This window comes from Telopea speciosissima, chromosome 5 (genome assembly GCF_018873765.1).
Source record: "Telopea speciosissima isolate NSW1024214 ecotype Mountain lineage chromosome 5, Tspe_v1, whole genome shotgun sequence".
NCBI classification, from domain to species: Eukaryota; Viridiplantae; Streptophyta; class Magnoliopsida; order Proteales; family Proteaceae; genus Telopea; species Telopea speciosissima.
Window position 1 is genome coordinate 25,534,355 of NC_057920.1, and position 19,300 is coordinate 25,553,654.

At 39.0% G+C, this 19,300-nt stretch overlaps 2 protein-coding genes across 3 annotated transcripts; both read right to left on the minus strand.

Moving 5' to 3' along the window:
* Nucleotides 1-3,280: 3,280 nt before the first annotated feature.
* On the minus strand, nucleotides 3,281-4,621 carry LOC122660894 (protein WHAT'S THIS FACTOR 1 homolog, chloroplastic-like). The gene has a single exon (XM_043856145.1). It carries the CDS (start codon nucleotides 4,619-4,621, stop codon nucleotides 3,293-3,295), a length of 1,329 nt encoding a protein of 442 aa, XP_043712080.1. The 3' UTR covers nucleotides 3,281-3,292.
* An 8,834-nt stretch (nucleotides 4,622-13,455) lies between these two features.
* On the minus strand, nucleotides 13,456-15,220 carry LOC122661012 (pentatricopeptide repeat-containing protein At5g08510-like). 2 transcript variants are annotated; one of them, XM_043856305.1, is made up of 2 exons: nucleotides 14,257-15,220; nucleotides 13,456-14,134 (listed from the first exon to the last, which is right to left on the minus strand). In XM_043856305.1, the coding sequence occupies exons 1-2, from the start codon at nucleotides 15,202-15,204 to the stop codon at nucleotides 13,514-13,516; spliced, it is 1,569 nt and encodes a 522-aa protein (XP_043712240.1). In that variant the 5' UTR covers nucleotides 15,205-15,220; the 3' UTR covers nucleotides 13,456-13,513. The 2 variants fall into 2 exon arrangements, with proteins under 2 accessions (XP_043712240.1, XP_043712241.1); XM_043856306.1 differs by having other exon boundaries at nucleotides 13,456-14,129; nucleotides 14,252-15,220.
* Between the last annotated feature and the right edge of the window lie 4,080 nt (nucleotides 15,221-19,300).

Below are 19,300 nucleotides of genomic sequence, written 5' to 3' on the forward strand. Positions count from 1 at the left end.
CTACTTCTTTGCCAGCAAATCCTGCAATAGGTACTACTTCTTCTCCTTTAGAACCTCCTTCTGATCTTGATATTCCTATTGCTCATCGTAAGGGTGTTCGGAATTGTACTCAACACCACATTTCTAACTTTGTGTCCTATGCTGGTTTGTCCTCTACCTTTCTTTCTTGTTTAAATACTGTTGAGAACCATCATATTCCTAAGTCTGTTGCAGAGGCATTATCTCATCTTGGTTGGCGGACTTCTATGAATGAGGAATTGTTGGCATTGGAAGAGAATCAACCTTAGGATCTTGTTCCTTTACCCTCAGGTAAATCTGTTATTGGTTGTCGTTGGGTGTATGTGGTAAAAGTGAACCCTGATGGGTCCTTAGCTTGTTTGAAAGCCCGCCTTGTGACAAAGGGCTACGCCCAGGTATATGGAGTAGATTACCTGGATACTTTCTCTCCTGCGGCAAAGCTTACTTCTGTCCGTATTTTAATTTCTCTTGCTACTACGTATCAGTGGCCTTTGTCTCAACTAGATGTTAAGAATGCATTTTTGCATGGGGATTTGCATGAAGAGGTTTATATGGAGCAACCTCTTGGGTTTGTTGCTCAGTGGGAGTCTGGTCTGGTTTGTAAGTTCAAGAAGTCATTGTATGGGCTGAAACAGTCCCCTCGAGCTTGGTTTGGCCGGTTCACTGAAGTTATGTTAGAGTTTGGGTTGACACGGTGTGGCAGTGATCATTTTGTATTTTTCCGTCGGTCTGATGCAGGAAAGATATTCCTTGTTGTTTATGTTGATGATATAGTAATTACAGGAGATGATATTTCTAGTATTGAGAACTTGAAGATATATTTGCAGCTGAAGTTTCAGACCAAAGAACTACGAAAGTTGAAGTATTTCTTAGGTGTGGAGGTGGCTCAGTCAAAGAAAGGGATTTCACTTTCCCAGCGTAAGTATGTTCTGGATCTTCTTTCAGAGATAGGGATGTTGGGTTCTAAACCTTTAGATACTCCTATGGATCCCAATGTAAAGCTTATGGCTGATGATGGTGATTTTTGGGTGATCTTGAGAAATATCGAAGGTTAGTTGGCAAATTGAATTATCTAATAGTGACTAGACCTGACATTGCCTTTCCTGTTAGTATGGTGAGTCAATTTTTGTCTACTCCTCGAACATCTCATTGGGAGGCAGTTGTGCGTATCTTGCGGTACCTAAAAAAGGCTCATGGACGTGGTCTTCTCTATAGTGATCATGGCCATGAACAGATAGAGGATTTTTCGGATGCTGATTGGGCAGAGTCTCCGATTGACAAGACGTCGACCATAGGTTATTGAACATTTGTTGGAGGAAACCTAGTGTCCTGGAAGAGCAAGAAACAGAAAGTAGTTGTTCGTTCCAGTGCAGAGTCAGAGTATAGCGACATGGCGCATGCTACCTATGAACTAATGTGGGTGAAACAATTATTTGTTAAGCTTGGATTCATTGATGATTCGCCAATGCAACTCTGGTGTGATAACCAAGCTACTGTTCATATAGCTTCAAATCCGATGTTTCATGAAAGAACGAAACACATTAAGGTAGACAGTCATTTTATTCAAGAAAAGCTACAAAAGGGACTGAGTTCTCCTTGTCATGTTCGTACAAGAGAACAACTTGCTGATATATTTACAAAGTCTTGGGGAGTGTTAGAGTAGAATACATTTGTAACAAATTTGGGCATGATCAATATCTATGCTCCAGGTTGAGGGGGAGTGTTAAGGAGAAAAATGTATAACTCTTGGTATTAGTGGCTAGCGCTAATACCAAGAGGAGAGTAGTGATGAGGGTAATTTAGGAAGCTTCTTTTATTTTATTTTTAAGTTGTTTACCTGTTTTGCCCTTATGATTATTATTTAGTGAAGGAAAGAGGGAGATCACGATTGTATTGTGACTCCCAATTCTGCACATTGTCTCTCTCCCTTTCTCTCTCGATTTCTCTATTTTTCTTCTTTTCCTTCCAGTAATTGACAACGTGAAAGAGAGGTGGAAACTAAAAAGGGAGAAATGTGATGATGGAAATTAAAGAGCGAAGCAAGGGTTGACACTGGTTGCAGTAAGAAGAGGAGAGAGAGACAGAGAGAGAGGGGCCAGGGGAGGAGGTTAGTGAGGAGAGCATACACGGATCCCAACCACTGGTTGAGGAATCAACATAGCATCCCATGATGAAATGTCCTAAATAGAATATTTAATATTGCATAGACAGATCCCAGAACGTAAATAACTAGTAAAATTAAGATGAAGTGTTTTTCAATAAGAAAGTTGGTTATTTGTTGGCAGTGAAGTACAAAATAGGCTTCCCAGCCCAGATCTGGAATATGAAACACTAAGAAATTTACCAACTTAACAAGTTGGCTCATCATCACATAAAATTTACCAACTTATGGAGGAATAATGTCATGCTTCCTAATGCAACCTTTAAGTAGCATATTAAAATCAAGAAAGACGATCGCACAAGGACTTCATTTACAATGTTAAGTGCCTTGAGGACGCCTTTTTCCTGATTTTTTATTTGGCCAGTGACAAGCATGCTCTGGTGAATATGCCCAAGAAGATGGACTGTTTTGTATTTGGTCTCCTGCTCTTGAAGCTGAATCTTAGTGATTAGGAGCTGCCCCAGACATTTCAGCTCTTCCAAGTAGTGTGACAAAAGGACAGGATTTGAGGGTTATCCCTTTACCTTCCTCCTCTCACCCCCCCCCCCCCAAAAAAAAAAAAAAAAGGTTTCAACAGGTTTTTTCCTTCCCACTGTTCATCTTTTATGTCTGAAAGCTGAAGATTCTGTCCATCCTTGTTGATGCAGTGTCCATTTACTTTTGCACAGGGGTACCCTTTTGAAGGAGATTGGCAAGGTCTGGTCATGCCTTCCACTTCTAATCTGCATTAAGAATGAGGGGCCCAGAACTTCAAATCTAGAAGGATTCTCTGGTCCTTTCTGTCAGCAGCATTGTGGAACCTATGGCTGAAAAAGAAAATACAACAGAGCCTCTTTTAAGGGGGCCTACAAAGCTTTGTATTCTTCTTTGGGCTAATGTGTGTGAAGGCATTTCTGGTATTTGAGTATTTCTACAACTGAAATTGGGAGAGACTGGAGATGTTTTTTCGTGTAAGTTTCATTTGCTATGCATATGCTTTTGCTTCATTGGGCCCTTGTAGAGCATGGAGGGATCTTTCTTTATTACAAAATTCTTAGCATATATATATATATATATATATATATATAAAGAGAGAGAGAGAGAGATTCCAACCTCATGATAATAATTCACTGGTCAGCTTCCTGTGTAAGCAGTGTAGATATCTCTTACTTCCATCTCATGATCAGGAGCAGATAGGTCCTCTATCCCAGCAATTGTGTCCTCACTCTCAAGCTCTGCAATAGCATTTTCACCTTTAAAGTCGCTGTCAAACAGATTATGATAACCCTCCATATCTGAAAAGTCACTAAATGATTCAATTCTCCGCTGTCTTCCTCTGTAACCAATTAGGGCCTGGACCTTTTCTTTCCAAAGAACCAAGGGGCACTTTTGAATCAGCTCAGAACCTTCATAAGCTTCCGTCAAGAACACGTTAAATCTCTTTCCCCTCTCAGAGACATAGAAAATCCCAAAATGCTTCAGAAGAAGTCTCATCAGTTTCTGAGGCATCACAATTTCTTGACGAAAGTGGGTGAGGTGGTCAGTAACCACCCTTTTCTCAATGGTAAAGCTAAGTAGCTCATGCATCACCGCTACTGCTCTCTTATCGAATTCCTGTGACCCTGCTTTAAGCCCTCGAGCATCAGCATATGGAGATAGATAAGACCGTTTCTGGAAGTGTTCGATTTTCCCACCATATCGGAAAATTTTCTTGTAGTTTTGAGGAAATTTCATGGGGAATGGAAGTGTGAGCAACCCTGGAGTGGGAGGGGTAGACTCATTTACCCCAACCACTTTCTTCTCTAGTTCTGTTACAGCCCAAGCTGGATTCCAGGAGACAAGTTCCAAATACTCAACATCATCCTCAGATTTAACCACCCTGAAGCATTGGGGGTACTTGTAGGCCCACCTGGTTCGGAAATCATAAGGTAGGCCAAAGTCTCTGCGGAAGTGGGCAATCTTGTCCATGGAAAGCCGCTTATCCACTGTCATCATCAAGAGCCTGGTAACATGCTCAGCAGCTTTCTCACCATGCTCCTCCAGGATCTTTGCTTCCTCTTCCACCAAGTTGTCAGCTTCCTTGGTCATCCCACACCATATAACTCGTTTGTGATCTTTGTACAATTCAAACAGCTTTGGTGATTTCCGTATGAAGTCCGAGATCTTGTGGGGCTTAGGAAGGCTAATATGCCTTCTGTACTGTTCCAATGATCTTAAAGGAATGATTTGCTCAGGTTCTCTCTTCAAAACCTCCATAAGAAACAAAACCTTTGAGGCTAACTTCCACTTCTCTGTTGCTATTTCTAGATCATGCACCCTCTTTTTCTTGCTTCTGTCCTGAACCCGCCTACTTGTAGTCATAAATCGCAACAATGAAGGTGATTCCCTGTACCCACTTGTCATGAAAGAATAAGCCAATTCATTGAGGATCAAATTTTTTCTTTTGCTCAGTTGCTGCACCATATCAAATACTCAGATAACCTGAATAGTGCGATTGGAATCTGCACCAAAGAGCAAATGCATTCAGGACAAATACAAATCCAATGTCAGTTTATGGAATAAATTAGTATTATTATAATTAAACCATCAAAATCAGAAGCACCTAATTATCCATAGCTTCAGACATGCATATGTTAATAGTGCATACAAGCACAAGTAAAATTCTCAAGAAGCAAATAAAAGACTTGACAAAGAAGTTGAAAAGAAGACAGAAGGAAAATTCCGGAGACAAGAAGCAGGAGGGGGGGGGAGGGAGCAGGATCATCTAGAAAGTTAAAAAAGTAGAAAACTTCAACTCACTCTGATGCTAAATTTTGGTGACAAACTGAAGACAAAAGAGCTCTGAACAGGAATGCAATAGGAAGAGACATATCAAGGCAATGGTCCAGAATCCAATGAATTAAACATGGAAACAGAAATATAAATTATTTTCACAAAGCAACAAGCCCACAGAGTGAGCTCTGAACAGAAATGCAATAGGAAGAGACATATCAAGGCAATGGTCCAGAATCCAATGAATTAAACATGGCAACAGAAATATAAGGTATTCTCACGAAGCAACAAGCCCACATCATAGAAATTATTTCATCCACAAAATTGGATCTAGGAGTGCTAATATCAGTAATGCAGCTATGAAACACTACATTTTGAATTCTACAAGGAGTCTCACAGAAACTTCTACTATTCCACTTGATGCTTAATGGTTTAAATTTGTACAGAATTTAAGATGGAACAGAAGATTGACCAGAGTGCCCTTTTACAGAGGAAAAATACTTTAAGAATTCATCTGATGCCCATGCAGAGAAGGTGCCAGGACCAGATAGAATTTGACTGGAGCTTTCCAAGCCTTGCAGAAACCTCCATCCAAATTGCTGTGTTTACCACATCACCAATGACCACAACTAGTGGATTGACCCCCAACCCAGTATCTTGTCTGTTCTCAGAGATTCTACTGATACACTTGGTCAAAACAGTTTTTGGATGCATTCAGAAGTTCTTGACAGGTTGGGGCAATGACACAGTCATCAAATGGGTTGAAGGCAGTGAGGGTTTCAGAATATCGGTTAGAAAAACAATAAAGAAGGGAATGGCATGTGATGCCATTTCAGCCAGTAGAAGGAAGAAAAGATTTTTTTCCTACATTTTTTGGTTTGGTTTGGTATTGGCTTGGCTTGGCTTGGCTTGGCTTGGCTTGGCTTGGCTTGGCTTGGCTTGGCTTGGCATGGTTCAAAACCCTATTTTGCCTCTGTTTTAGATCTTGATCATTTAGGCAAGTATAGGATTGTTAGTGGAATTTTCAGAGCTATTGTATGTGGTAATTTAAGACTTCCTTTTCTGGTTTCCTGGCTGACTACGCAACCTGTTAAGCTCTCTTTTTAAGTGTTGAGTTGAATATTTAATGCATTAGGGGTTGCTCATTTTATTATATTTTGTGTGTGTGTGTATATATATATATATATATGTTATAATATCTCGATAGGTCGCAAATTCGAGTCGGGAACAGCCTCTCCGCGAAGTGGGGGGTAAGGCTGTGTACATTATGGCCCTCCCAAGACCCCACAGTGCCAGGGGCCTCGTGCACTAGGTACGCCTTTTTTAGTCTTGAATCCTGCTCTATAGTTGGTGTGGTGTATCAAGGGTGATGATGAAAGAGTGTTGGTAAGGGATGAGGACACTGAAAGATGGGATGAGTTATTTGTGATCTACTAAATGGAGATAGGTCTAGTATAAATGATCCGGACGATAACATTATTCAACAAGACACCTCACGCTATAGATATGCAAGACAAGTTAATGAGGCGGAAGTTAAAGAAGCCTTAAGAAAGATGAAAGCAAGCAAGACACAAGGCCCAGATGAGATCCCAATAGAAGGAAAGCCCTGGGAGGTTGTGAGGTATATTGGTTAACCAATCTATTTAACAGGATTATGAGCACAAGGAAGATGCCAAATGAATGGAGGAGAAGCATTGATTATGTGAATCTCGATATTAGCGCTTGTATTGTGTTTATTTTTCTTTTTCTTATTTTATATTGAATAGAGTGGGAAATCCAACAATAAGTTGTGACTCCCAAGTTGCACAACACTCTTCCTCGATATTAGCATCGGTATTGTGTGTATTTTTATTTTTCTTATTTTATATTGAATAGAGTGGGAAATCCAACAGTAAGTTGTGACTTCCAAGTTGCACAACACTCTCTCTCGAGAATTGTGCCTATATTATGTTTATTTTTCTTTTTCTTATTTTATATTGAATAGAGTGTGAAATCCAACAATAAGTTGTGACTCCCAAGTTGCAAAACACTCTCTCTCGTTTCAGATTGAAGTTTTGCGCCTCCTCTTGTCTTTCGTTTGAAGGGGTGCAGCACCCTATGCTGTGTTTTGGGACTGTTTAGAGACTAGTTCATGTTCTAAATTAAGAACTAGGTCTTTTTTTATGCTATTGGATGATTGATAGAGTAAAGATTGGGCTGGAACTTAAAGATCAAACATCAGCAGCACCATGTCAATGTTTTGAGGTCAATTTTTCCTAGGGTGATTAATCGATTTTTTTGTTGGGCTTTTGGAAACAATTTTTTGAGTTTGCTGGAGTTTTTGGAGCTTGCTGGATTTTTCGAAAGCTACTCCAGAGGCAAATTTTCTGTTTGGTTCAAGTTTTTGAGATCAATTTTTGTCTGGATTTTTGGCAAAATCGATATTGGTCAGGGTTTTTGGGAATCGAGTTTTTCCAGAATTTTTCATTTTTTATTGCAATTTCACTCCATCCTTTGGCTGTAAATAATGTCTGAACAATTTAAGAATGGGGTGACTGAGGTACTATCTTCATCATCAAATCGTATTACTAAAAAGAAGCTGGAGGGGATTACCAACTTTCAACAATGGAAGAAAATTGTTAAGTTGGTTCTGACCGGACATGATCAGCAAGATCATTTGTTGAAAATTAAACCAGATGATGATCCCTTGAGGGATACTATTAGTGCAAGAATCTTGGGACAGATGCTGAATTCAATGGATAACCAAATTGTTGATTTGGAGATTCACATTGACACCCTCAAGGAGCTATGGGAGTATCTTAATGTTCTGTATTCTGGATATAACAACCTTTGTCGTATTTATGATCTGTCTCAAGAGTTTTATCGGTCTGATCGAACGGGTCGCCCTTTGACTCAGTATTTTGCTAACTTCAAGAGGATGTATGAGGAGCTGAATTCTCTACTTCCAATCACTTCTATGTGGAACAAATGCAAAGTCAGCGAGAACAGCTCGCTGTCATGGGATTTTTGGGAGGACTTGAGAAAGAGTATCATTCAGTCCATCCTCAAATTTTTGGTGGTGACAAGGTAGCCACACTATCAAAAAACATTTTCCCGAGTTCTACGTGTCTCTCGTGAGAGTTCTACTTCAGTGGATACATCTGCCTTGGCTTCTTCCATCTAACCGTGGACCCAATAGTGGGGCTGGCAATGGTGGCAATGGCAATAGTGGTGGTAGTCGTGGTCGTGGGGCTGGTTATGGGAAAACCCCTACTTCAGGTACTCAGGCTGCTTCTGATAATTCAAGTTCGGTGAAGTCTTGTCACAATTATGGTCACCCAGGCCATATCCAACGTTTTTGTTGGAAACTTCATGGCAAACCACCTCAACAACAGTTTGCCAATTCCGCTGCTACTACTGAGTCTACTATTTCTTCATCTCCAAAGTTTGAGGGTAAGACCATGAAGATGTTTGATGAGTATGCTTGTTTTACCTAGTTTCAGATTTCTCAGCCATCCCAGACTCCAACTGTCACTTTTGTTCAGACAGGTAATGCCACTACATGTCTTTTGACTGCTACTTCTCGTCCCTGGATCATCATTGATTCAGGAGGCTTCGGATCATATGGCTGGTGTCTCAAATATACTTTCCTCCTCACACAAATCTTCAACTAGTGTTACATTAGTTGATGGTTCCTTAGCTAAAGTGACTGGTACTGGCATTGTTCATAATACAAATTCTTTGTCCTTATCTTCAATTCTTTATTTACTTGACTTTCCTTTTAATATCTTTTCCGTTAATAAGTTTACCAAAACCTATAATTGTTCTGTAACTTTTTTTTCTGACTCATTGTGTATTTTAGGATCTTACGACGAAGAAGATGATTGATAGAGGTCGGGAATCAAGGGGGGCTATATATACTTGAGGACACTTCATCTGTGACGTGTTCCAGTGTGGCGTCACCTCAACAGATTCATTGTCGTTTTGATCATCCTTCGTTGGAGAGTTTGAAACTTTTAGATACTCACTTTTGGTCTCTTTCTAGTTTAAATTGTGAGTCCTACCAGTTTTGGAAACTTCAGTGTGTGAGTTATCCTCCTAGAGTCAATAAACGGTCTGACCAACCTTTTTCTTTAGTTCATTCTGATGTATTGGGTCCTTATCCAGTCATTTCCAAGTTAAGTTTTTGTTATTTTGTTATTTTTGTTGATGACTATTCCAGATTTACCTGGCTTTATTTAATGAAAATTCGTTAAGAATTATTTTTCATCTTTAGAACATGTTGTACATTTATGATAAAATTAATACTCAGTTTCAAACTCCTTTGCGTGTTCTTCGTAGTAATAATGCTAAGGAGTATTTTTCTACCCCCTTTACTGAATTAATGGTTCAACGTGGTATTGTTCATCAATCCTCTTATGCTGACACTCTATAACAAAATAGTGTGGCCAAGAGGAAGAATAGACAGTTAATGGAAGTTACTCGATCTCTTTTGTTTGAGATGGAAGTGCCTAAACCTTTTTGGGCAGATGCTGTTTTGACTAATGTTACCTTATTAACTACATGCTTTCCTCTATTTTACTTGGTTATATTCCTTATTCTTTGTTATTTCCTTCTATGCCTTTGTTTGTTTTACTACCCTGTGTATTTGGTAGTGTTTGCTTCATTTGTGATCATCATCCTAGTGATTCAAAATTGGATCCTAAAGCTCATAAGTGGTTTTTTGTTGGTTATTCCCGCACCCAGAAGGGTTATCATTGTTACTCCTTTGACTTACAGAAATACTTTGTTACTGTTGATGTTTCCTTCTTTGAATCCACCCCTTACGATGTATCTTCTTTTACTGTTTCTGAGTTGGATGATGATCTTCCCGTTTATGTTGTTCAATCTCTTGTTAACCCCGTTCCATAGGCTGCCTCATCACCGACACCTATTGTGTTCCAAAGTCACCAACGAAAAGTATAGGCCCCACCCATTTCGGCTGCCTCTGCTCCAGCTACTTCTTCCTTGGAACCTTCTTCTGATCTTGATACTCCTATTACTCATCGTAAAGGTGTTCGGAGTTGTAACCAGCACCCCATTTCTAATTTTGTGTTCTATTCTGGTTTGTCTTCTACCTTCCATCCGTGTTTGAATACTGTTGAAAATCATCATATTCCTAAGTCTGTTGCAAAGGCATTATCTATTACTGGTTGGAGGATTGTGCTATGAATGAAGAACTGTTGGCGTTGGAGAAAAATCAGATCTGGGATCTTGTTTCCTAAATACCACCACATATATGAGCAGGTATGGTTCTTTGGATGATTGGATAGAGTTTGGATGGGTGCAAGGTCATTGACCGGAGGTGGGTACTTTTGATGGCCAAGGCACTGCATTATGGCCCTTCAATACTACCAGTGCCGGTATGGTTCTTCCACATTGTTGTGCGCCTGCGCTTAACTGCAAGAGCTTCAAAGGGAATGATGGGAATGTGCAGAAGAGGTGGAGTATGCCGCAAAGAAGTAGAGAGAGAAAAGAGAGAAAGCGGGGAGAGAGATAAGTGGAAAGATAAAGTCGGAGAGGAGAGAAAGTCGGGAGATTATTAGCCAGAGGTGGGGCTGCAATTATTATTAATTTGTATTAGATTTCTTTTCTTTTCTATTGTTAACCAAACACTAAGAAATTGTGTTCTTTTTATCTTTCTTTTCATTTCTTTTCTTTTCTATTCAAGATTCTTTTTTCTTTTCTTTTCTATTCATTTCTATCCAACCAAACACAGCCCTAGTCTGTTTTAGTTTGATTCTTTTATATGGTAGCTTCCTATTGGCTGGTAACTTTCCTAGGGCCAATATGATTCAGCCTTTCTGTTTCTATAAAAGCATTGTAGGTGTTAAACCATCCCAACATTTTTTATTATGACTAAAAATGTGGATTTGCTGCTCAACTTCTGTGAGACTCAGATTAATGGCTGTGGGATGCTAGGAGGGTCGGTGGGATTCTGATTAAGGATTGGATGTGAGTTACAAGTCATATGATTCTATATTTTCTTCTTATTTTTCTTTTTCATTAACCCTTCAAGTACAGTTTTTGTTTTGTTTATGGTATTCCAATATTTTAAAACTCTTCTATTTTGGGATCAATACATCTGGGATTTCAGTTATGATCTCAGAGCCATCAACTGCATGTAATTCAAAACCTGCCCACAGTTTCAGTTTTAGGACAGAGGTCAATTGATTAGAGTCCCATAAATTTGGAACTCTTCCAATCAATTTCAGTCTCTGTTTAAGCCATTAAATTCCTTTTGAATCACATATTAGTTGTTGGTAGATATGATTACTGTTTTATTACTGATATTAAACTTCAAATCTGATCTGTTATAAGTCCTAAAGCATTGTTTTTAAATTCTTCAATCGACCTACAGGGTTTTGGGTATCCTACCTCAAGTAGGACACTACCATATGTCTCATATTTTGATATCTTGTTTACTAGTCTAAGAACTGCTGTTAACTAGAATCATACCTACATCAGTTCATCATTTGCTGAGATATCAGAGTTCCTAGTTCTTACAATGTTAAGTTACTAGTTCTGTAACAGTGCTGGTTCTTGAGATCCAACTATTGGATCGAGCCCATCTTTTGAAGAGTTGTTCCTTCCTATGTTATCAACTTCATATCAAATTTCACATTTATCTGAGTTGCTGATCTATTATTATTAATTATTCTAGAATTCTGGTTATTGTCACGTTATTATGATCCTAGTTAATCTGAGCAAGGTTTAAAATCTCGTTTCGTTTTGGTGTTTCGGTCTGACCGAAATTTCCGAGATACTGCTCGAAATTTCGTCGAAATAAGGTATTTTTTCTTTGAGTTTTGCTTGGCCATTTGTAGGTGTAAAATGTCAAAATTACCGAGATTTCCGAAATTTCCGAAACGAGATGACCGAAATTTTCGAAATATTGCATTTTTTCAATTCGAAGTTACATTTCGTTTCGACTTGACCGAAATATTCAAAATTTTGACCGAAACGAAACGAGTTTTTGAACTATGAATCTGAGTGATGTAGATCACAGGTCCATGTGTAGCCGCAAGAACAAGCCCCAAAACTAACCCAGTGTAATTGTAGGATTCAAGTTCTGCGAGAGGCAGCCTGTTCTCATGATGTGGCAAGTTTTGTAGGTTCGATGGAGCATCACATAAGGCAGACCCAGTCAAAGAGAAGCACGAAGAAGAGAAGAGACCAAGATAGAATTTTAAAAAACTACTGTTCACATGAACAGTACCACGAGTTGCTGTTCATGTGACACTGTTCACATGAATAGTGATTTGGGGTGATATGGATAGCTGGTGGAGATTGAATGCAACGTGAAGATTAATTTGCAAGTTGTGGAGGACTCCTACAGCTACTATAATTAATTTTTTAGATAGTTTTTAATTATGAAATTATTTAGTTATTTGATGTAATTAGAGTTAGAGATAATTTAGGATTCTTTTCTTTATTTGTTTACTCAGATTTGGTGGGCCCATGACAGCTTGCGTGGAGTACTTTGAATCCAAAAGGGTTGCTGCCTTGGGTGGAGTTTTAGAGGTTTATTATTTAGATTAGGAATTGGAGTTTTATTTTAATTTGGACTATTGTATGGAGAAAAAAAAGAGAGATTTTTGGTTTTTGAAACCATGACATGCTGTGAGATGCCCAGGCTGAGATAGCCAACCCCACCTATCCCGATCCCCCTTCTTCTATCTATCCATCTTCTCCATTCTCTATTTTCTTCTTTGTTTATATTCTGGTTTTTATTGCAATTCCCTGCAAATCTGAGATCAACCGATTGAAGAAAGCTTCTTCATTGAAGACTTCACGATCCTCCTGTAGAATTAGTTGCAGCCTAACTTCTTCAACATTAGAAAAGGAGCGGGGGAAGGATGGACGTCTCTGTTGGAGTTTGGGAGGAGTCTTCCCCACATGCAAAGCAGAGAGAGGGAGAGAAAGACAGGTATTTTTGTCATTTAAAAAAATACTTTTATAGTAGATATATATATACACACACACACACACATATATCAATGGAGGCCCATGGACCTTGTAGCATAGGATCATGTCTAAGTTAGTTTATCGTTTATCTTTGTCTTTCTTATCTTTCCTATTGTAATTAGACTTTATGATTAGCTAAGTAGAGTTGTGTCTTGATTCTAGTTTGTAGTAGGTCTCTTGTTCATTTTAATATAAATAAGAATGTGGCTGGTGTGATAGAACTACTGTCTATAACACAGCCTTCCTCCATCTTCTTTCTCTCTTTCTCTGGTTTTGTTTAGTTCTGATATACTTAGTTTGCAATAATAGCAATGAAAAATGGAGGTAATAAAAGTAGCATAAAGCGAAATATTACCTCAAGACACAAGGATGTCCAACAATTATCTCCAGTTCAACCATACTTTTATTTTTTTTTTGGGGGGGGGGGGGGGTGTTACTCTTTTTTCTTGACATAATCACTTTGCTATAACACCATGATGTTGTAGCAATATGCCATATTATAGGCTGCATGTTGACATAGCATCAATTCGTATAATCTGTTGGTATGAGAAAGGCAATGTCATAGACCTTTTTATCGAGAAATTCATTCAGAGCATGCTAGAATTGACCTTCCATTATACAGTCATTCTCAACATCAGAATCAAAATTCATCAAGCACCCAAGTAGCTTCATCTTTCCTGAAATCTCATCTAACAGTTCAAAAATCTCATTAGATCTTGGATGTGATCTATCCTCAACAATAAACTTGTGAAGGCATCCATTCTCTTCAATTACACTATATCCTGCTGCCTTTGTAACTTGGTTGCACTTCATACGCTTCCTCACTTTTGCAACGCCATCCCATTGACCTGTTGATGCATATATATTTGCAAGGATCACATAGTTCCCTGCATTCCATGGCTCAAGATCAAAGAGAGACTCTGCCGCTTTTTCAGCCAGCTGAACAGAACCATGGAAACTACAAGCCCCCAATAGAGTCCCCCATATCACTGCATCAGGCTTCATTGGCATGCTCTTTATCAGAGCATAAGCTTCTTTCAACTCCCCAGCACGACCTAAGAGATCAACCATGCACCCATAGTGTTCCAATTTTGGAGTTATAGAGAAGTCTCTCTCCATAGATTCAAATAATTTTCGCCCTTGTGCAAGCAACCCTCCATGAGTGCATGCCAAAAGAAGTCCCACGAATGTAATGTCATCTGGTGCAGTCCCATTTATCTGGTATTTAATAATCAAGTTAAAATCTATACATAGGCAGGACACAGGAATGCTAATGGACTTGTGGGATTACAAAATTGCTAAATAGAAAAAGAATAAAATCACGCAGAGAAACTACTTACCAGCATTCCATCAAAGAGCTCTAGACCCTCTTTCCACCTACCATGGATGGCCAAGCCCATGATCATTGTATTCCAGCAGCACAAATTCCTTCCACTACCAATCTCATCAAACATCCTTCTTGCTTTATCTATTCTACCACACTTTGCATACATCTCCAACAACCCATGACTCACAAAAACATTTCTCATGAACCCATTCTCTCTAGCATACCCTTCAATCTTCTCACCTATCTCCAATGCCCCAAGATTAGCACAAGCTGGAAGGACACTTGCTATGGTCACAAAATTTGGCCTTGCATCCTTCTTCTCCATCATCTCTATAAACAATGCAAGGGCCTCCTCATACTGTCCATTTTGAGAATAACCAGATATCATGCCAGTCCAAGAAACCACATTCCTTGAAGGCATCGACGCAAACAATTCTCTTGCTTCTGCTAACTTCCCGCATCTTGCATAACCCGTGACCATTGAGTTCCATGAGGGTATATCTCTCTCGCTCATTTCATTAAAAACCTGGCGTGCTGAGGCTAACAAGCCTGATTTTGAATACATGTCAATCATAGCTGTCAAGATAAACTGATCATACTCCAACCCAAATTTTATGAACTGGGTATGGAGCATTTGGCCTTGTCGAAGTGAGGAGAGCGAAGCATATGCAGTGAAGAGGAAGGTAAAAGTATGTGGGTTCGGTGGGCAACATTCCTGGCGCATCCGTTTGTAAAGGGAGAAACAGAGTTCAAAAGGTCCATGAGAGGAATAAGCTTGGATGAGTTTGTTATACAGGAAGCCACTTGGTTTGGGAATAAGATTGAACAGTGCCTGGGCATATGGGATGTCAGGAATTTGAAGTAGCTTGGTAATGAGGAATTTTGTGTGGTCAATGGCATTTCTAAGGGTATGAGCATGTATTTGCTTCAGATGGTTCATAAAAATCTTGTCATTCCACATTTCTCCAGAATTTTTTAACCAAAATTACATATTCATTGGTTGGCCGGCCTTAGTCTGTTTTCAGCATTGATTAATTGATCTTGTATCTTAATCAGAGAGTTTATACCATAGTTAGCAAAAACGGGAATGGAAAAAAAAACGGAGTTTATGGTACGGGTTTTAAACAGAGAGATTATTAGCTAATATACCTAACACTGATCAAACTTGATTACAGTATAAAAGTATTAACTTCATGCAACATGTTAACATTTCTCATACAGTAGTATTAAGGAAAACAACCAAGCCAGCACCTCATTGAGAAATTCAATTAACAGAACGTTCTAGCATAAACGAATACTGAACATACAACTTAATTCTGTTTTCTTTTATATAGGGTAAAGAGATCCTCTACAACAAAATCCTCAAAAGTACCCTGGGAGTAAATGGGCAAAATGTAACACAGTCGAATAAAACACAGAAGCATGTAGGGTGGGTCTCCAAGATCGTGAATGGGAATACTTCAAGCATTATCCAATTCCATCTAAAAAAAAAATATGTCAATCTGTAATTTTTTACAAAAACAAGAGACAATAAGACATTCCTATACCTATTGAGTCATTGGAAGGGAAATGGCTTCAGATGCCGCAGGGAAATAGAAGGGATCGCCACAGGGGAGCATGGTTTCAGGTTTCAGCAACAATTGTATAGTCGCAGGGAAGGTAAATGGCTTCAGCCGCTGAGAATTTCCTCACTTCCTTCGTCCTCTCATCCTCCTTCTCCTCTCTCTCTCTCTCTCTCTCTCTCTCTCTCTCTCTCTCTCTCTATTTGATCTCTGGTTTAGTTGTTCTCCAGGAAACGGCTCGGTAGCGAAGGGAAAATGGGAATTGGAAGGGAGGAAGGGTATGCGAGTAGGGTTACGCGGGTTTTGGGGATTCTTTTTAGGGAAAAAGTCGCGGCGCGGCTGGTAAAGTACCTTAAGCGCACCACTAAACGCGACGCATGAATCTCAACCGTTGAAATTTCATCAATCTATCTTAACCGTTCAATTTTTAACCTGCAACCGGTTCTCCCGTCTCCTTCGGCTGCCGGCCTGCAACCCAAAACCCATCTTCAGAGCCAACCAATGAACCACCACCTGCAACCCCAAAGACAACCAAGGAACAACCACCTGCAACCCAAAACCCATGTTGGAGCAATCCCCTGTAAATCTCTCTCCTCCTGTAAACCAATTCTCTGCAAACTCAGAGAGAATCAATAAAAAAGAAAAAACCACTCCTGCAACTCAAAACCCATCTCTGCGTTTTCTATCTCTTCATCTAAAACCATTCAACCTGCAACCTGCTCCCTGCTCATCCAACTCACTTTTTCATTTGATTTCTTATAATTTTTTGGAAAACATTGCGTTTCTAGCCAATTTCAAGGGAGATGAGGGAAGTTTCTAGGGTTTTGGATTCATTAATGAAGCATTGGGCTTGTGTTTTGGAGTCTTTGATCTCTTAAGTATGATTAGAAAGTCGAAATCTGGAGGAATTCACCAAGTTTCGAAGCCCTGGGGGCTAATCAGTCTCATCACAGCCCAGCAGCGGCTCAGACGAGCTTCGGATTCTGGTTTTTTCCCCACCGTTTCTTGGGGGTTATGTCTTCTCAGTTCTCAGGCGTTCTTTGATTTTTTTATGTTCACGAGTTTCGAATCTAGATTCTTTGATGAGAGAGGGGAAAAAACGACAAAGATGAGAAGACGACGGAAGGGAAAGAAGAAGTTCGGGTTAGGGGTACCATTTACCTTTTTTTTTTCATTTCTCTCCTTTTCTTCTTCGTCTTCCTCGCACGCCCAAACCCCCTGCAACGTCGCCCTCTCCTTCTATTTGGCAAAGAACAGCCTTCCAGAACCCGTATATCAGAGAAAACTGAAGACAAAAATGGTACAAGTCCATCAAATTTAATTAACATTGAATGAAACCCGGAAAATTGAAGATCATCTACTGCTTGCCTCAGTTTGAAGTTCGCATTGATTCAGAGAAAGAGAAGAAGAAATTGACGAAGGAAAATGACTTAATTTGTATAAAAATAAAAAAAAATCTAATAGGACTTCATCTGAACGACCCTCCATTGATATCTGCTTGCAATGGGCATCTCTATGATAGATCTCTGCAATCACCTGCGACCCTATCTCTCACGAAAGCTCTGTTTTTGCCCTTTTTTTTTGTTGGAACAGCGGAAGGGATGGAAGAAGAGTGACAATAATGGGAATGGCAGTGGAGGGAACAATCATTGTAGATGAACCGGCAAAGCTCCAACGGGACGAACGGTTCGAAGAAATGATGTATGCGAGGCCACCATCGGCGGTCACCAACTTGCCTCCACTGCGCCGCTACCACCCGCTCTGTTTTTTTTAATTGAGTAAAAAAATATTAAAATGACACTTTTGCCCTTTTAAAAAACAGGTTCGCGTTCTAAACGCGTTTAATTAAAATATTTTTAAACGAATTTTTTTGCCGAATGCGTTTTTCCCTGTATTGTTGCCAATCATATGGCAAACCGCATTTTAAATGCATTTACAATGCATGTTTGCTAACAGTGGTTTATACCCTTTGAAACTATAATCAGGACTGAGTGATTAACTTGATTAACCCTTAAACCAAGAATGACCCATTTATTAAATGGTTGATACCCTCTTCAAACATAATAAAATAGAAATATGTCAAACCCTCAATATGATTGTTGCTTCTTCCTCTACGGTCTACCAAAAAAAAAAAAAGCTTCTTCCTTTAGGGCGAGCTATCTATGTTGGGCCTGGCGACTCGCTCAGGCGAATCTAGTCATGCGACTACACTTGCAACCTTCGATCACTTAAACCTGCAACTTCCGACGAGTATATGATGATCTCCACTTCTATCCTTCTCCCCTCTCCTTTGTTTATATGTGCTATTAAGAAAATGGCCTCTATGAACAACAAACCATTTTCCAGTACCAACCACCCCACCCATCTGTGTTACCCCATTTTTGAACTCACTCCTACCCATCTCTATAACACCATTTGCACTTTTGGTGTAATACCCCGATCCTAAAATTGTTGATGTAATAATTGTTTGTTGTTGAATTTACAAGAATGATTGGATTGGACGGAAGGGGACCGATCCTTATGCATGATGTTGCTAGATTATGGTGAGATTTTCATGTGTTTATGATTTTACATGTTTTATGATGATTTTTGGGCATATATATGATTGCTGATTTTATGGACATTTATTTTATTTTAAAATCCATGATTCTATTTTATAAGCTATGATATGATTTTATATACTATAGTTGTATTTTCATACACTATGGTTATTGATGGATATATGTATTTAGGTGACCTATGTATATGTTATATATTATTGGGTTCAATTATGTTATTGGTTTAATGATGGTTCATGATTAGTTCATCTCTTGGTTCATTTTAAATGATTTTGGTCTAGTTCAATAGTAGGCTAAAGAATTAAGGGCATAATAGGAAAGGCCCTAGTTAGATACCCTAAATTGATTCACTATTGGTTGAAGGGCTTAGGGTTAGGATTATTGGATTGGTTTTATGGGTATTCTCTTAAGAAGTCCACGTATTTACAAGTTTGCCACTAACGATAAGTATTCTTTATGGAGAGGTTTAGACTCATAACAAGGTTTCTTCTCCACTTTACCAATTTAGGGTTAGAGAATGAGGAAATGGCTTGAAGATGATGGAATGAAGCTGAAATTGGTGGAATGAAGGCTTAAGATTGAAGATTGAAATGATTAATGAAGGATTAGAACAAAGGATTGAGGAAGTGAACTCATTCAAGGGATTTTGAGGTCATAGAACCTTGATTTTCATTTGGTTTCACTATAGGTAGCTAAAGTATGATTTTGTTTCTTAGATTGTTGTTAAAATAGCTTTACTAAGAGGGTTATTGGTTATGTTTGATAGGTATTGCAATTTAAGAGGAGTTTATCCCACTTTTTGGAGGTTTTTGGGTTATTTTTCAAGGTAAAAGTCAGTGAAGTGATTTGGTTTTGCAACCAAGTGAGAGTTCATACTATTAATGATTTGAATGTCTTATTTAGGTTGTGTTGATGCTAGAACTGTAATGGATTGAGA